This window comes from Nelumbo nucifera, chromosome 4, assembly GCF_055504915.1.
Source record: "Nelumbo nucifera cultivar China Antique chromosome 4, China Antique-T2T, whole genome shotgun sequence".
In the NCBI taxonomy this organism is placed as follows: Eukaryota; Viridiplantae; Streptophyta; class Magnoliopsida; order Proteales; family Nelumbonaceae; genus Nelumbo; species Nelumbo nucifera.
The window spans coordinates 75,998,231-76,011,949 of NC_142652.1; the positions used below are offsets into that span (position 1 = coordinate 75,998,231).

The 13,719-nt window shown below is 39.4% G+C and overlaps 1 protein-coding gene across 1 annotated transcript; it reads right to left on the reverse strand.

Moving 5' to 3' along the window:
- Positions 1-8,418: 8,418 nt before the first annotated feature.
- LOC104605025 (putative pre-mRNA-splicing factor ATP-dependent RNA helicase DEAH2) lies at positions 8,419-13,489 on the reverse strand. The gene is made up of 7 exons (XM_010269615.3): positions 12,961-13,489; positions 12,192-12,394; positions 10,932-12,016; positions 10,318-10,443; positions 9,994-10,232; positions 9,787-9,905; positions 8,419-8,941 (listed from the first exon to the last, which is right to left on the reverse strand). The coding sequence occupies exons 1-7, from the start codon at positions 13,231-13,233 to the stop codon at positions 8,815-8,817; spliced, it is 2,172 nt and encodes a 723-aa protein (XP_010267917.1). The 5' UTR covers positions 13,234-13,489; the 3' UTR covers positions 8,419-8,814.
- Positions 13,490-13,719: the final 230 nt, after the last annotated feature.

Sequence of the window (13,719 nt, forward strand, 5' to 3'; positions counted from 1 at the left end):
TTAGCATGGTATTGCACTAATTATGATGAAATTGTCTTGCAAGATGACTTGGAGCATAATTGTGCAATTTTAAGGACGAATTCGATTTAATTGATCGAGATAATTATAGAGTAAGGACCATGCAACAATGATGCTCCAGGATGTAGCCATGAAGGAGATAATCCATTGAAATCGGATTTGATATGTATGCACAAGAATTGGGAAATTTCCGGTTTTGATATAGTTCCCGTATTTTGGGCATAACTTTCTGCCTACAACTCAGATTGAGGTGATTCAAACGTATAATTAAAGATAAGAGATAGGGATAAAACTCTTATGTTTATTACTCAACCTAATTCCACCGCCAACCAAGTGCAATTCGAGCTACAAGTTTCGGGTCTGGCAGTTGGCAACGAAAAAGAGATAGGAATTCAACTGAGATAAAGACTAAGAGACCTAATTTGTGTTGAATTAAGAATCTGCATTGAGAAGCAATTGAGGGGAGGCTGCATTATAAAAAGGATCATAGACTCAAAGCAAAGGGGCACATCCTTAGAGAGATTTCAGTAGAGAAGAGAAGAGGAAGCAGTCTCAGCACATCAGAAGAGAAGATGAAACAATTTCAGCATGCCAGAGAAGGAAAGGAAGAATCTAAATTCAAGAGGGAGAATGGCTTAACTATTGCACTCGTCTTCTACCTTCAAAGGCTAAAGTTTTCTTGTTATTCTATTCATTATTTGGTGTGTTCTTGCTGTGTTTGCCCTTTAATTTTCTTGAGTATGTTGAATTTAATGATGTCTAGCTAAATTCTTTTAGCTAGCGTTTATATGGATTTTGATCTTAAGATTATATAGTTATTTGTTTAATTCAATTCAAGACCTTTATTATTTGCATGAGGAATTTTTATTACTATGCTTAATGCTTTAAAATAACTGGTCAATCTTTTAATGATTTGATGATTCATGCATGATTGACCAAAGGATTGTTATGAATTAGATCCCTCGGCAATAAAAATCGCATGATAGACTATGATATCGAAAGATGATTAATTCATGTGTGGGAATCAAGGAAGCTTAGTGAGTCAAATCCCCTTCTACGATTAGAGGTTTCCAAAAAAATTAACGCTTATTTTTCCTTTTGACAACCACTTAGAAATTTGATGGTAGAATTGGATTAATAAATAATTAATATGACTTGAGAAAGCTTATTAATTAATTTAGGAAAATCCACCATCACATGCAAGTAACTTTAATATACCTTAGGGTAATTTCGGTCTTGAGTTGGATTAAATAGGTAATTATGTAACTTTGATTGAATGAAATCTAAACCCTACCTGCATTCATCCATCAATTCAATTTTTATTAAGTTCTTGGATTTGCATTAATTATTTTAGTTTTTATTTAATTGATTCACGAGTTCAACTTAGGTTAGATTAAAATTGATTTGGTATTGTGATCTAGTCTCTGTGGGATCGACATTTTTTTCATCATTATACGCACATTTGACTAAGGTACACTTGCCTGAATTAACTATGCATAAATCACACAACACAATCAACTCTCAGATTTTGCTCAAGTACTTGACCAGGGCAGGTCCTCTGGCCTCGTATTCTCCATTCACCTAGTTGACAACTAGTTGTGAATTGCTAAAGGCCTTGACTTGTTTTATCCCCAAATCTTTGGCTAAGTGCAAACCAACTAGTAAGGCTTCATATTTATCTTTATTGTTTGAGGTGGGGAAGCCAAACCAACATGCATATTCCTCTTTGTTATGCTCCAAGGTCAATATGATGAGGCCAACTCCACTCCCCTGCAGGTGCATTCAACCAGAAAGTCTGCTAGGACTTGGGTGTTGATTTTAGGTCTCAACTTGTACGTAGTGTGAAATTCTTACAGCTCAATTACCCATTTTGTTAGTCGATATGAGGTCTATGGCTTCTGTAGGATCTGTTTCAGAGGTTGGTTGGTTAGGACAACTATGGAGTGAGCTCTGAGGTTTCTGTAGGATCTGCTTCAACTTTTGAGTAGAGGTTACTGTTGGGAAAATAGGGTCACTAAAATATGGAAGATAATTTTGAGGCGTGTCTGAAGACACTATCTATATAACGTTATTTGCCCCCACTCAGTTCCATTGAGTTTTTTGTTGGGTTACAGGCAAATTTATTCCTAGGATACAATAGAGCCTTGGATGAGAACCTGCAACCAACAAAGTTAAAGATACTCTAAAGAAACCTTCTGTGAGATAGAAGTAGATTGAACAAAGAAAGACAATAGTGATTTTCGAAAAACTTGTGTGTGCATTTGTATGATTTATGCTCCTTAAATAATTTATGAAGAGTCACTGAGCAAAGGAAGGTGCTGGTTAAGAAAAGGCCCCTTGAATAGTCACAATTTCAAACATTGTGACTGTTGAAAAGGTAGTTAACAGTTAATGACTGTTAACTTTGAATAGTGCCTCTTGATCACATTTGATCAAATCGTGACCATTAAAACATCAATGGTCAGCCTCACACCAAAAGTCAAAGCCGCCCTTCGCGAGCCACGTGGGTGTGCGCCTCTAAAGCACCTCAATGGGCCGCACACATGCAAGCACGCACGTTGCGCGGTAGCAAGCCTCCATACTCTCCTATTTATTTCTAAGGAGTGTAAATAAGTTGCTATTTATAAAATCAAAATAAGTCATTTAATTTTCCAATGTGGGACATGTTAAAACATGGTTTTAGTAAGAGAAAAAACTATTTTTTAAGACATGTGTGTTTTTCATGTAATTGATCAATCAAACCCTATTAGAGATTAAAATCCAATAGTTACTAGTGCAAAGGTGGCTTTATCCACATCGTGGTATTTAGTCTTAGCATTGTGGAGGCCTTGTTGACATAGTATACCGGTTTCTGAATTCCATCATCTTCACGGGCTAGTATTAAACTAATTTCTTCATCGCTCACTGGCAGGTAAAGGTAGAGCTCTTCTCCTGGGTTTGGCCTATTCGGTAGTGGTGATGAGGTATTTCATTGGTTATCCATGGCTAGCAAGTTCATTCTTGAAGTTGAGCCTTTCTATTGGCAAAGCTTCTTTGTTCTTTCCTTTCAACACTGCTATGTAGCATGTTCTTGTTGTCTGTTGGTCACTTGGGACCACCCCGATGCCATATTCCATGAGGAACTTCATCACTAAGTGGTATGGAGACACCATCACCTTGAGTGCATGTAGGGTTAGCCGACCGAGAATGGCATTGTACGGTGAGCCGACCTTGACAACCAAAATTTTTATCGAGGTTCCACCCTTGTGAGTGGCAGGGTGATCTTCCCTTCTAGTTTTATGGCTGCCCCGAAGAAACCAACCAAAGCGACTTCGGTATACTAGACTTAATCCAAGGGTAGTGTCATATTCTCAAAGGCCTCGTAGAACAAAATGTCGGCTGAAGTGCCATTGTCCACTAGGACCAATGCATCACCATGGGGTGTGGTGACCCCTTTCACATCGTCGTTGGAGAAGGTGATAACCTCCTCCGGCATTTGTTTCTTTGGTGGCCTATGTCCAACATACATTTGTCAAGTGTAGGCCTTACGGGTAGAAGCACTTTCTCTATCGGATGTTGTTCCTCCAAAAATAACATTGATAACCCTTGCAACGGGCCAATTTGATTGGGAATTTGCTTGCTTGGAGGCTGATCCCGCCAGGTGTTCACTAGAGACGTAGTCCTTGAGGTGTCCCTATTTGATAAGGGACTTTATTTTGTTCAACTCGCTACATTCTTCTGTGTTGTAGACGACATTGTAGTGGTACTTATAGTATTTATCTTGGTTGCCCTTTCTAGGGTTTTTTTCATCTTAGTCGACCATTGCAAGTACTCTTGCTTCTCGACTTACATTAAAATGTGAGTTCAGGTAGCATTCAAGGGAGTGTAGTTGTTGCATGATGGCACAAGTGGCTTCTTTTCCTTTTTGCCATTGGAGCCATCAAACCTTGGCTCATCTCTATCTTTCCTCTTCCTTCTGGTATGCTCTTGGGCCGATAGGCGCTTGCTGGTTTCAGTTTCCTCAACATTGATGTATATTTGTACTCTTGCTAGGAAATTAGCGATGTTGCAAGGTGGTTACTTGGTGAGGGAGAACTTGAAGGGAGACGATAGGAGGCCATTGGTGGCGACGGCTACGACCACCACTTGGTCAAGGCCCTTGACATCAAGTGTTTCGATGTTGAAGCATTGGATGTAACTTTGGAGTGATTCCTCGGGCTTCTACTTTACGGCCATGAGGGCAGCCGAGGTCTTTTAGCACCGTCGGCTGCTAACAAAGTATGGCAGGAAGATATCTGCAAACTGGTTCCATGAATTTATGGACCTTGGGGCGAGACCTGAGAACCATCTTCTTGTGACACCCCTGAACATGGTCTGAAATGCTCTACACATCAGGGCGCCAGAGAACCCATGGAGAAGCATGATGGCACAAAAGCTCTCCAGGTGATCTTTCAAGTTAGTGGTTCTATCATAAGTCTCCAAGGTTGTAGCCTTGAAGTTCTAGGGGAGTGGCCCCGTAGTGATGGAATCGACAAAGGCTTCCATACAACTCACTGAGTTGTGGTTGTTGGTGGAGGCGTCGGCCCTACCTTCTTTCACTAGTCTTATTTCTGCTCAGATGACATCAAGCTCCACATGGATGTCGTGAAAACAATAATCATTCTCTGTAAATAGGACCTCAGCCTGGTTGGGTGTCTCTCTCACCCGAGAGAGGTTAGGATGGTTCAGAGAGTATCTTGAGTTGCCTAGATCCTACCCCCCTCCCAAGCTCGCCAATTGTTTAGATGTTCGTAGAGATGTGAAACTTGAGGAGGAGGAGGAGGAGCGAGATGTTGGCCAACCTCGTTTTGGTGGGAGGGGCTATGGTGCTCCTTGTGCTCATCCTTACCCCCATGTGATTGGAGGCAGCTTGGTCAATGGGGTGCTCCCTACGGTCATCTGTGCCCTTGTGATGATAGGAGGCCTCTCAGTTGACATGTCAGCTTGGGGTAGTGTTTGGAGGAGCGAGAGTGGTATCATCTCACCAGGCGGTTGCTGCTCTCGGATTTCGAGGGTTCTTGTCTGACCCTTCCTCTCAACCGCTGACTAGTTGACTGAATGGAAGACCTCCTGCCCTAGTTTTCCTATGAGTCAATGGGTTGGCTATTTTGGGGCTGACCTCCCATTGGTTGCTGCAAGTTTTCCAGTCCATTAGAGAGTTTGTCCAATCATTAAAGTAACATGCTAAACTACTCCATTTGAACAAGTTTTGAGGAGTGGGAGGGACATTGTCCTGATGGTCAACCATTTGTAAGGTAGGAAGTGAAGAAATTCAAGTGTGAGAGGGATATTTGTTTAGTAAATTGTTATGACACCAATTATTGCTACCAAATATGGAGAAGAGGGCAACTTCGTCACTCCTGAGGTAAAGAGGTCTAGGGTCCCACCTACAAGAAGTCAAAAGATGTACAAGTCCCTGGGATGTGGTCCCAGGGGTGAGAGGACTCCGGCGATCAAATTAGTCGAGGGCTCAAAGGAATACGAGGTCTCAGTAAGAAAGAGCAGTTTGAGAGTGCAAGTGTGCATAAGAGTGATATCTGAGGTCATGGGCCCTTTATATAGTCGGTGTTGCCTGGGAGTCAGTGTGGTGTGCGCTATGTAACAACTCCACATGTCGGACATCGTGACTATGGCAATTAATGGGAGCATGATCCACATGGTCGAGCGTTACCCTACCATTAATGGGTTGGGGAGGGCTCAGCTAGGCGTAGCATCCGCAATGAACACCTTTGCATTGATGACAATGGAAAAAGACAGTGGTGTCCCTATATGTGGCCAAGATGACGGAAGTACCCTAAGAAGTGCAACTTGTTGCTCGCTAATGGAGTGACCAATAATACCAATATAAATACAAAATGGTTGTGGATCAGGTTTGGATTGCACACCAGCCAAATGAAAATCAATTTGAATGGGTTGGATGGACCAATAAGACATTAAATTGGACCAATCAAGACTTAATGGTCCAAAGCATTTATTGGATTGGATTAGACCTGGTCCATTTGTAATGTATTTATATTAGACTGGGCTAGATTGAATCAATATCCGGTTCATTTGGTAGAGGATAAGAGTATGAGTGTCAATGCATCGAGTTTTTGTTGGACCCTATCTAAATTAATATGAATTTAAAAAAAACAAGCGATCCTCACATTGGACTAGACCAATTTAGAATGGTTCAAAGTATTCATCATATTAGATTGGATTTGATCCATCTATAATTGACTCATATTGGATCTAGTTTGTTGGGTTGGACCAATATCCGGTCATTGATGGCCCTAGTTGCAAAATAGAGATAGGCTACAACTAGCACTGCAAACATATCAGATTGGATTCGGTAAGGGCATATTCTATTCATCTATTAAGAAAATCCGATAAGGATCGGTTGGATTTTCAAAAGCATGATTCGAATTCAAAGTCGAATGTATTATCAAATATCCGATTTGATTAGAATTATATTTATATAAATAATATAAAGAATATATTATATTATTTATATAATAATATAAAATATATAATATATAATATTTCATAATTAACGAATCGGATCGGGTCACAGCGGATCAGATCAGCCAATATTTGAATTCGATCCATTAACTTAACAAATTGACTTTTTCTGATCTAATCTGATTTGTTAGGATCAAGAAGGATACCCAAATCTGCCTCTTAAACAGATCGGTATTGGAGTCGAACCGGATCTGATCCGACTTATTTGCAGCCCTAGCTACAACCTAAGTACCTAACCACCTAGGATGTATGGTTCAACTTTCATTCTTGTTCTTTCTTTCCAATAATAAAATTCTAAAATGGAAAAAAGTGGGTACAAATGAGCATAGTGAGAAAATGTTGCTATAAACCAAACACTTTTTTTTTTCAAGAAAGGGATTTTTTATGTTTTTTATGGAAAGAATGAGAATAAATTTTGAACCTCTTTAGTTATAAATTTCATTTTTTTATGGAAGGAATTAGCACCTATTTAAAACTAATTAAAAATAAACTAGTTTGTTGAATTGAGTAAATAACTGTGCAAACGAAGAGAAGAGGTTGGAAATTCGAAATATAAGAATGAATAAAATTGGTAATAGTATATTCAATGAAAATAATATATTAATAAGTCATAAAATATAATAAAACGCCATAAAATTGGGCCTCATACTGTTTATTTTCATTTTTCAAAGAAGCTATATATAGGTGGTCTTAAATTGCTAGCCTAGGTCTCAAAAACCGTTGGCATAGATTTTTATTGGAGGATGGCCAACATCCATCTGTTGGAATATTTTTTCACAATATACTACCAATCATCCGCTGGTAAAAATCTTTGCCGAGAGTTTATGAGGCACCATTATTTTTAAAGAATGAAAATTTGCAATGAGGCAACCAAATATCATGTCTTAAGTTGGCTTAAATTTATGCCATGAACACATTTTTCATTCTTAAATAAATGAGGCTCATAGCAAGAATTTTGTAACCAAATGCTCTTATATGATTCATTCTTGCTCATTATTGCTCAGAATTAGCAAGAATTGAAAGAATGAAGCTTTCCATTGAACCAAGCATGGCTCTATTCTCTCCCATCTCTTACTTCTTCCTCTTTCTCCACTCCCTTCCCTTTCTCCCTTCTCCACTAGCAGCAGGGGACAGAAACCAAATTCAATCAAACCAAAGGTGTAAGAATTTATTCCTACCCCTCCCCCCTCTTACAATCCTTTACCGTACAATAATATAAGGGATGTTTGAAACTGTAGCCAATTTTCAAAAAAAAAAACAATACCACATTGATCCACATAGGCATTTCAACAAATATCCATGTATCTCATTGTTTGGTTCAGCCAATTATTAAAATATCGGGCGTGCCTAAAAAATCGAGACCGTCTCCCCCAACGGTTGACTGATGTATTTCTTATATGATGCTTACCTGTCAACACATATATGAAAAACGGTGATAAAAATCACCTTACCAAACAGCATAATGTTACTCACTGCCTACATGGCAGACTTTTTTTTTTGTTAAAAACGGGTCTTGAAAACATGAGAATTTTTTTTAAATCGATCCCAAAAGGCACCCATGCTTCCAAACACCATGATAGTGAAGAATTAACGAGAAAAAGGAAAAGAATAAGAACGTGTTGGGAGAAATCCCATGCTATCAGGCCATCAGAGGCCCCTTTACGGCCGCTTCAAGCAAGTGCATCATGCTATCAGCAACAACGTAGTGTGATTGTGTGACAACAGTCAACAGTAACTGCAAGCACAGGCTGCTCAGATAGAAAGAAATCTCAATTCTCACATCTCAGTAGGAAGTTTTAATCGGCTATCAGAATCACACAACTTAATCTATCAGAAATTAATGGTGGAAGCTGCCCAGAATTGTTTTGCAAGCTAGTAGAATTTTTGTTTGTCCAAAAAGTTACTAAACTATGAATTGAGGACTAAAGATAACATGAAATAATACAAACATTTTACAGATTTTAGATATACCCGCAGTCGGTTCAAATGATGAAAAAGTAAAAACATCTAAATGCCTGTAAGGTCCTGAGAGGGCAAAATGGAATAAAAACGGTAAAAAAGGAAAACAAATAAGAAAATAAATATTAAATTCTACCCAACATGATATCTAGAAAATCTTTTTAAGTGTAGATAACACCATCAATTGGGCTGGGGTGCAGGACAACCGAAGCCACCTAACCTAACTGGAAGGAGGCGATGGTGAAACCACAAAGATCAAGTGTCTTGTCCACCCCTCTCCAGAGGGACAATCCCAATGAGTGACTAGGTCAGTTGGCATTATTTCCTATTTTTGCTTTCCTCCCTATCCTTATCTCGCTTCTTGTAGAGCCTTTCAAGAACACGCTTAGCTTCACACTGGGGGAAATTAGCAAGATCGTAGTAGTGGGGTGCTATATCAACTAGCCTGCAAAATATAATAAAAATAGTGATCAACATACCACCCCAAGAAAATATAAACCAACTGAACAAGATTACGATAAATGACAGTGTAACATAAATAATTTCTAAATTTTTTTTCCTTTTTAGGAGTAATGTAAGTTCAATTATGAGAACCTCAGGAGAAAGAACGAAAAGGCAATTATAAAGGAACACATGAGAAGAAGCGTTTCAAAGAAACCAAAATAGCTAGCTATGTTTGTCTACACAACGTACAAAAAAATGCTACTTACATTTCATTTTATCATATTTGGTCAAAATTGCTCTCCCTCAGACAATGTGTTCCCTTTTTTTCTTATTTTTTTGGCAAGTGGTGATAATGTCTGACACCCAACACGTCTGCCATTGCCTAATGGCCTAGAGCACGGAATTTCTATTTCCTTCTTATTCTTTATTTTTTACCATATTTCTGTATCTAAAATCAAAAAACATTAACACAGAAATTGTGTCAGGAGAAAGAACCATTAACACAATTTCTGTGAGATGGAAATGCCCCAGTTGACAAGGACATATCCTCAAGGTCCATTTTAACCATTGGTAGTTCTACATACCAAATGCCAACAAAATAAGACAAAAAAGTGACTAGGCATCATTAAGCAATTGGTCAAAATATAAAAGGATCAACCCGAGTAAAAGATGAGTACATGCCCTGACCCTAAACTCAAACATGATTGTATCATTTCAGGAACTTTTACTCCTATATTATAGGACAATACATAAGATGAAGGTACTCATACAAATTTGGAAATGAAGGTATTCATACAAATTCGGAAATGAAGGTACTCGTACAAATTTGGAAATGAAGCAACATACCATTCACCACGAACATCTGTAACTGTACGAATGAAATTTCTGCTGGTCAAGACATACTCATTGTAAATGACCCACTCTGGCTTGTGATCCAAGCAGTTTGAAGGATGAAGATGAACCACCTGCAAAGGAAAACATTGGCCCAAAGCCAGTGTCAAGGAAAACAGAAATGAAGGAAGCATATTATAGATGAACCTAATAAATGTATACCTGGTTATCTTTCACCGTCAAATAGTGGCCAGTACGCTCAAGGTGAGCTACCTGCATGAAATACCCAGCCAGCATGGCTTTTCTTATATTGACGTAATAGTCACGGCTGTTGAAATCTGTGCTGCATAGCTTCAGATTGAATCGGGCCATGATACGTACAAGCTGTTGCCTCACATTATCAGCAGCCTTGAGTGCTCTATGATTGACAAAGTTCTCATAACACCATGAAGGATCTTCATCTGCAATATCCCATTAAGGAAAAATTAAGATAACAAATATCGGATGTCAACCTCAATTTCATTGGTCATAAGATTTGATACTCACTGTTTTGCTTATATGCATGATACACATTCAAAAGCGTAAGGTGATCCCCATCGATGTGGCCAAACCGAGCTTTAGCTTCATCTGCAGCTTTCTGCGCCTCCCTAGGCCGGACAAAGCAATTGGGTACTAAAGAAAGAAATTGTTATCACAGAGGAGGCCCACGGTAGGTCAGCAGATGCATAGAGGCGAGACGACACCATTTGCTTCATGAGAGAATACTGAGAAACTGCAACTATCTACATCAGCACTTACATAAAAACTTCTTTTGGCGCATGCCAACCTGTGGCATGGAACCCGGACAAGGCAGTTGCTGATGACAACCTAATAGGACAAAGTAAACAACACTAAAGACATGCACATGTACTTGCATATACGCAAGCTCCATTGCATGCTCGACTTTTTACCTATCCACATAGATAAAGATTGGGCCTGCAGTATCCCATCCACAAGCACAACCATATGATATGCTAACAGTTTAGCATAAGACCACGTCTACCAACATGGATATGCATGCCCTGGTCCAAGAAGACCCACATCTATATGTAGAGGACTATAAGACTCAAGATGGAGGCAAAGAGAAAACATAAGCAAAAATGTGGAGTATGCATGCATACCTGATAGCATCGCAGAAATAGATAAGATCTCGTTTGAGCAATTAAATTCAGGACTAACAACAAGCATCTTTGACATTTGAGGATCCAAAGGAAATTCACTCATGATTTCTCCCAACTTTGTCAAGTTCCCATCATCATCCAGTGCACCCAAGTAGTTCAGTACCTCCAATGCTCTCATCAATGTCTCTGGTGCAGGAGGATCCATAAAATCAAAATGAACAAGATCATCAATTCCTAGTTTCTTCAATGTGAGAACGGTATTTGCAAGATTCGACCGCAGTATTTCTGGATATGTCTGTGGCTGAAGATCAGTATTAAAACTCTTCTCAGTGTAGAGTCTAAAGCATTTTCCTGGTTGTGTTCTTCCAGCACGTCCTGATCTCTGGTGGGCACTTGCCTTTGATATTGGTGAGACCAGCAAAGATTCAACACGCACTCGAGGATTATAAACCTTTTGCTTTGCAAATCCAGGGTCAATAACATAAACTATACCATCTATGGTAAGGGAAGTTTCTGCAATGTTGGTTGACACCACAATCTTCCTCCCACAAGGACCACCCTCCTTCAGTGGAGGTGGGGCAGGCTCAAATATCTTCTGCTGCATAGCTGGGGGAAGTGTAGAATACAGTGGCACAGCTTTGACAGGCCCTACTTGATCACCCAAATTTGCAATTTCCTTTGTAATTTTCCGACATGCATCTTCAATCTCCTCTTCTCCAGTAAGGAAGACAAGTATGTCACCAGAGGGCTCACACATGTGTATTTGCACTACTGTCCGAATAGCAGCTTCAAGGTAATCCCTCTCTGGCTCCTGTGTGTAAAAAATCTCCACTGGATGAAGCCTTCCAGGTACTTTCATAAGTGGTGCCCCATAAAAATAACCCTGAAATTTTTCGGCCTCAAGAGTTGCACTCATCACCACCAGTTTCAAATCAGGTCTGTTTTTCAGTACTTCCTTCAGAAGCCCAAATAGAACATCTGTTGCCAAAGTTCTTTCATGAGCTTCATCAAGAATTATTACTTTATAGCGTTCTAGGAGTGGATCAGTCATGGCTTCTCTTAAAAGCATACCATCTGTCAGATACCTGCAAGGCAATGGGAGAAATAAGTATACAGTAACCAAAGGCAGAAACATCTGCAACAACAGCATGGTAAGATACGGATTCAAAATAAATCATATAGAATTTGTGATTTTTGAGTAATTTCAGCATTCTGCATCAATTAAGTTAATAAATAATAAGGTATGGAAAAGAGCCTTACTTGAGAACAGTTTTTGAACTACTACAATCTTCAAATCGAATGCTGTAACCAACTTCTTCTCCAATAGTCACATCCATCTCTTCTGCAACTCTACGGGAAACAGACATTGCTGCCACTCTACGGGGCTGGGTGCAAGCTATCATCATCTTTCTGCGCTTATCTGGAGTCTCTATGTCAACAGACTCTAAAACAAACTGAGGAATCTGTAGAATGCCAATTCACTCTTAGTTAGATAATTGGACTCAATTAAATAAAATAAATTATTGAACTAAACCAATTCCAGTGTTTAAAACAAAACGGCCAACCAGAAAACTTTGGTCCCAATAATTACAGCACGACATTCACAGGAGATTTTCAGAAAAATGTAATATGATGACAACACTACATTCTATATAAGTGAAATGATGGATGAGGTAATGGACCCTGTTTTTCAGTAAAAGACCACGCCATCCCCATCATCAGAAAAATTGAATCCACCACGATGGAAATGCTCACATGAATATCATCACAAAATGTATGAACATATAGGTATTTTAACAATCAGGAATCGTAAGGTTAAACAAGAGTAGGAAATTATGGTAAGTGGCACTAGCCAACACGTTTTTTTGGGCGCAACCAACATCTGAAACCCTCAAAGTAAAGAAGAAATTGTATAAACAATCTTCTCACGTAATTCTTAATTTTTTCAATTATAAAGAAATGAAAATTCGAAATTTGATTAAAAATACCAAGAAAAGCAACTTCATAAATGAAGATTCAAGTTACTGACCTGAGTGGTCTTCCCACTACCGGTTTCTCCAACCAAGATTATGACCTGGTTATCCCTCAAAACTCGCAGAAACTCGTCTTTCTGCTGCCAAACCGGGAGCGTCTTTCTCTTTTCCAGGATTTCATAGTATCTTGGCGTGTAAGGCCGGCCATTCCATCTGTTAATGCCCGAGTTGTGCGCTAGGCCCCCATTACTCTTAACGATTTTGGCAGAGATTGAAGTCTCATCCACCACATCGAATAAGCTCACCTTTCTCTTCCTCTCCGTCCCCATTCCTCTTCCAAACGTTAGAAATCAAGAAACAAAACAGAATTTGCTAAACCAGAAAACCAAATTTGAGACGTTTGGATGATGTGAAAGAACAATACTTGATTGATCTCAAGTCTCCAATCAAAACCCTAGAATGGCACAGACTCAAGCTAAATTTGAGACACCTTCTGCACCAGCGCCACCACCGGTACCAACTAGTTTCTGTGCCCTAGAGATCGAACCCGCTACTCAGAAGGCGTCGTCGTGGCTGAAAGGAAGTTAACGACTAGGGCTTCTAACCTATATATACAAAGAAAAGAACTTTCTCGAATTAATCGTACTAGAATACTCAGTATCTCGCACGCACGGTAGTCGGTAGGTGGGCAAAACACAGCGGTTTTATTTGGATCGATAGTAAGTTTGGTCATGGCCCATGAATTGTTAGTGGATAACTGGCCCAGCCCAATTCGGAGGCTTTGCCCAATGGGAATATGGGGTTATTGTTAGGGT

Bases quoted from the DNA above. Each gene is read 5' to 3' on its own strand.
- LOC104605025 (XM_010269615.3), bottom strand. From the start codon at position 13,233: ATGGGGACGGAGAGGAAGAGAAAGGTGAGCTTATTCGATGTGGTGGAT. The intron at 12,395-12,960 runs GTCAGTAACTTG...GGCATTCTACAG, and splicing joins GTAGTGGGAAGACCACTCAG to ATTCCTCAGTTTGTTTTAGA. The intron at 10,233-10,317 runs GTGAGTATCAAA...GGGATATTGCAG, and splicing joins TCATGCATATAAGCAAAACA to ATGAAGATCCTTCATGGTGT.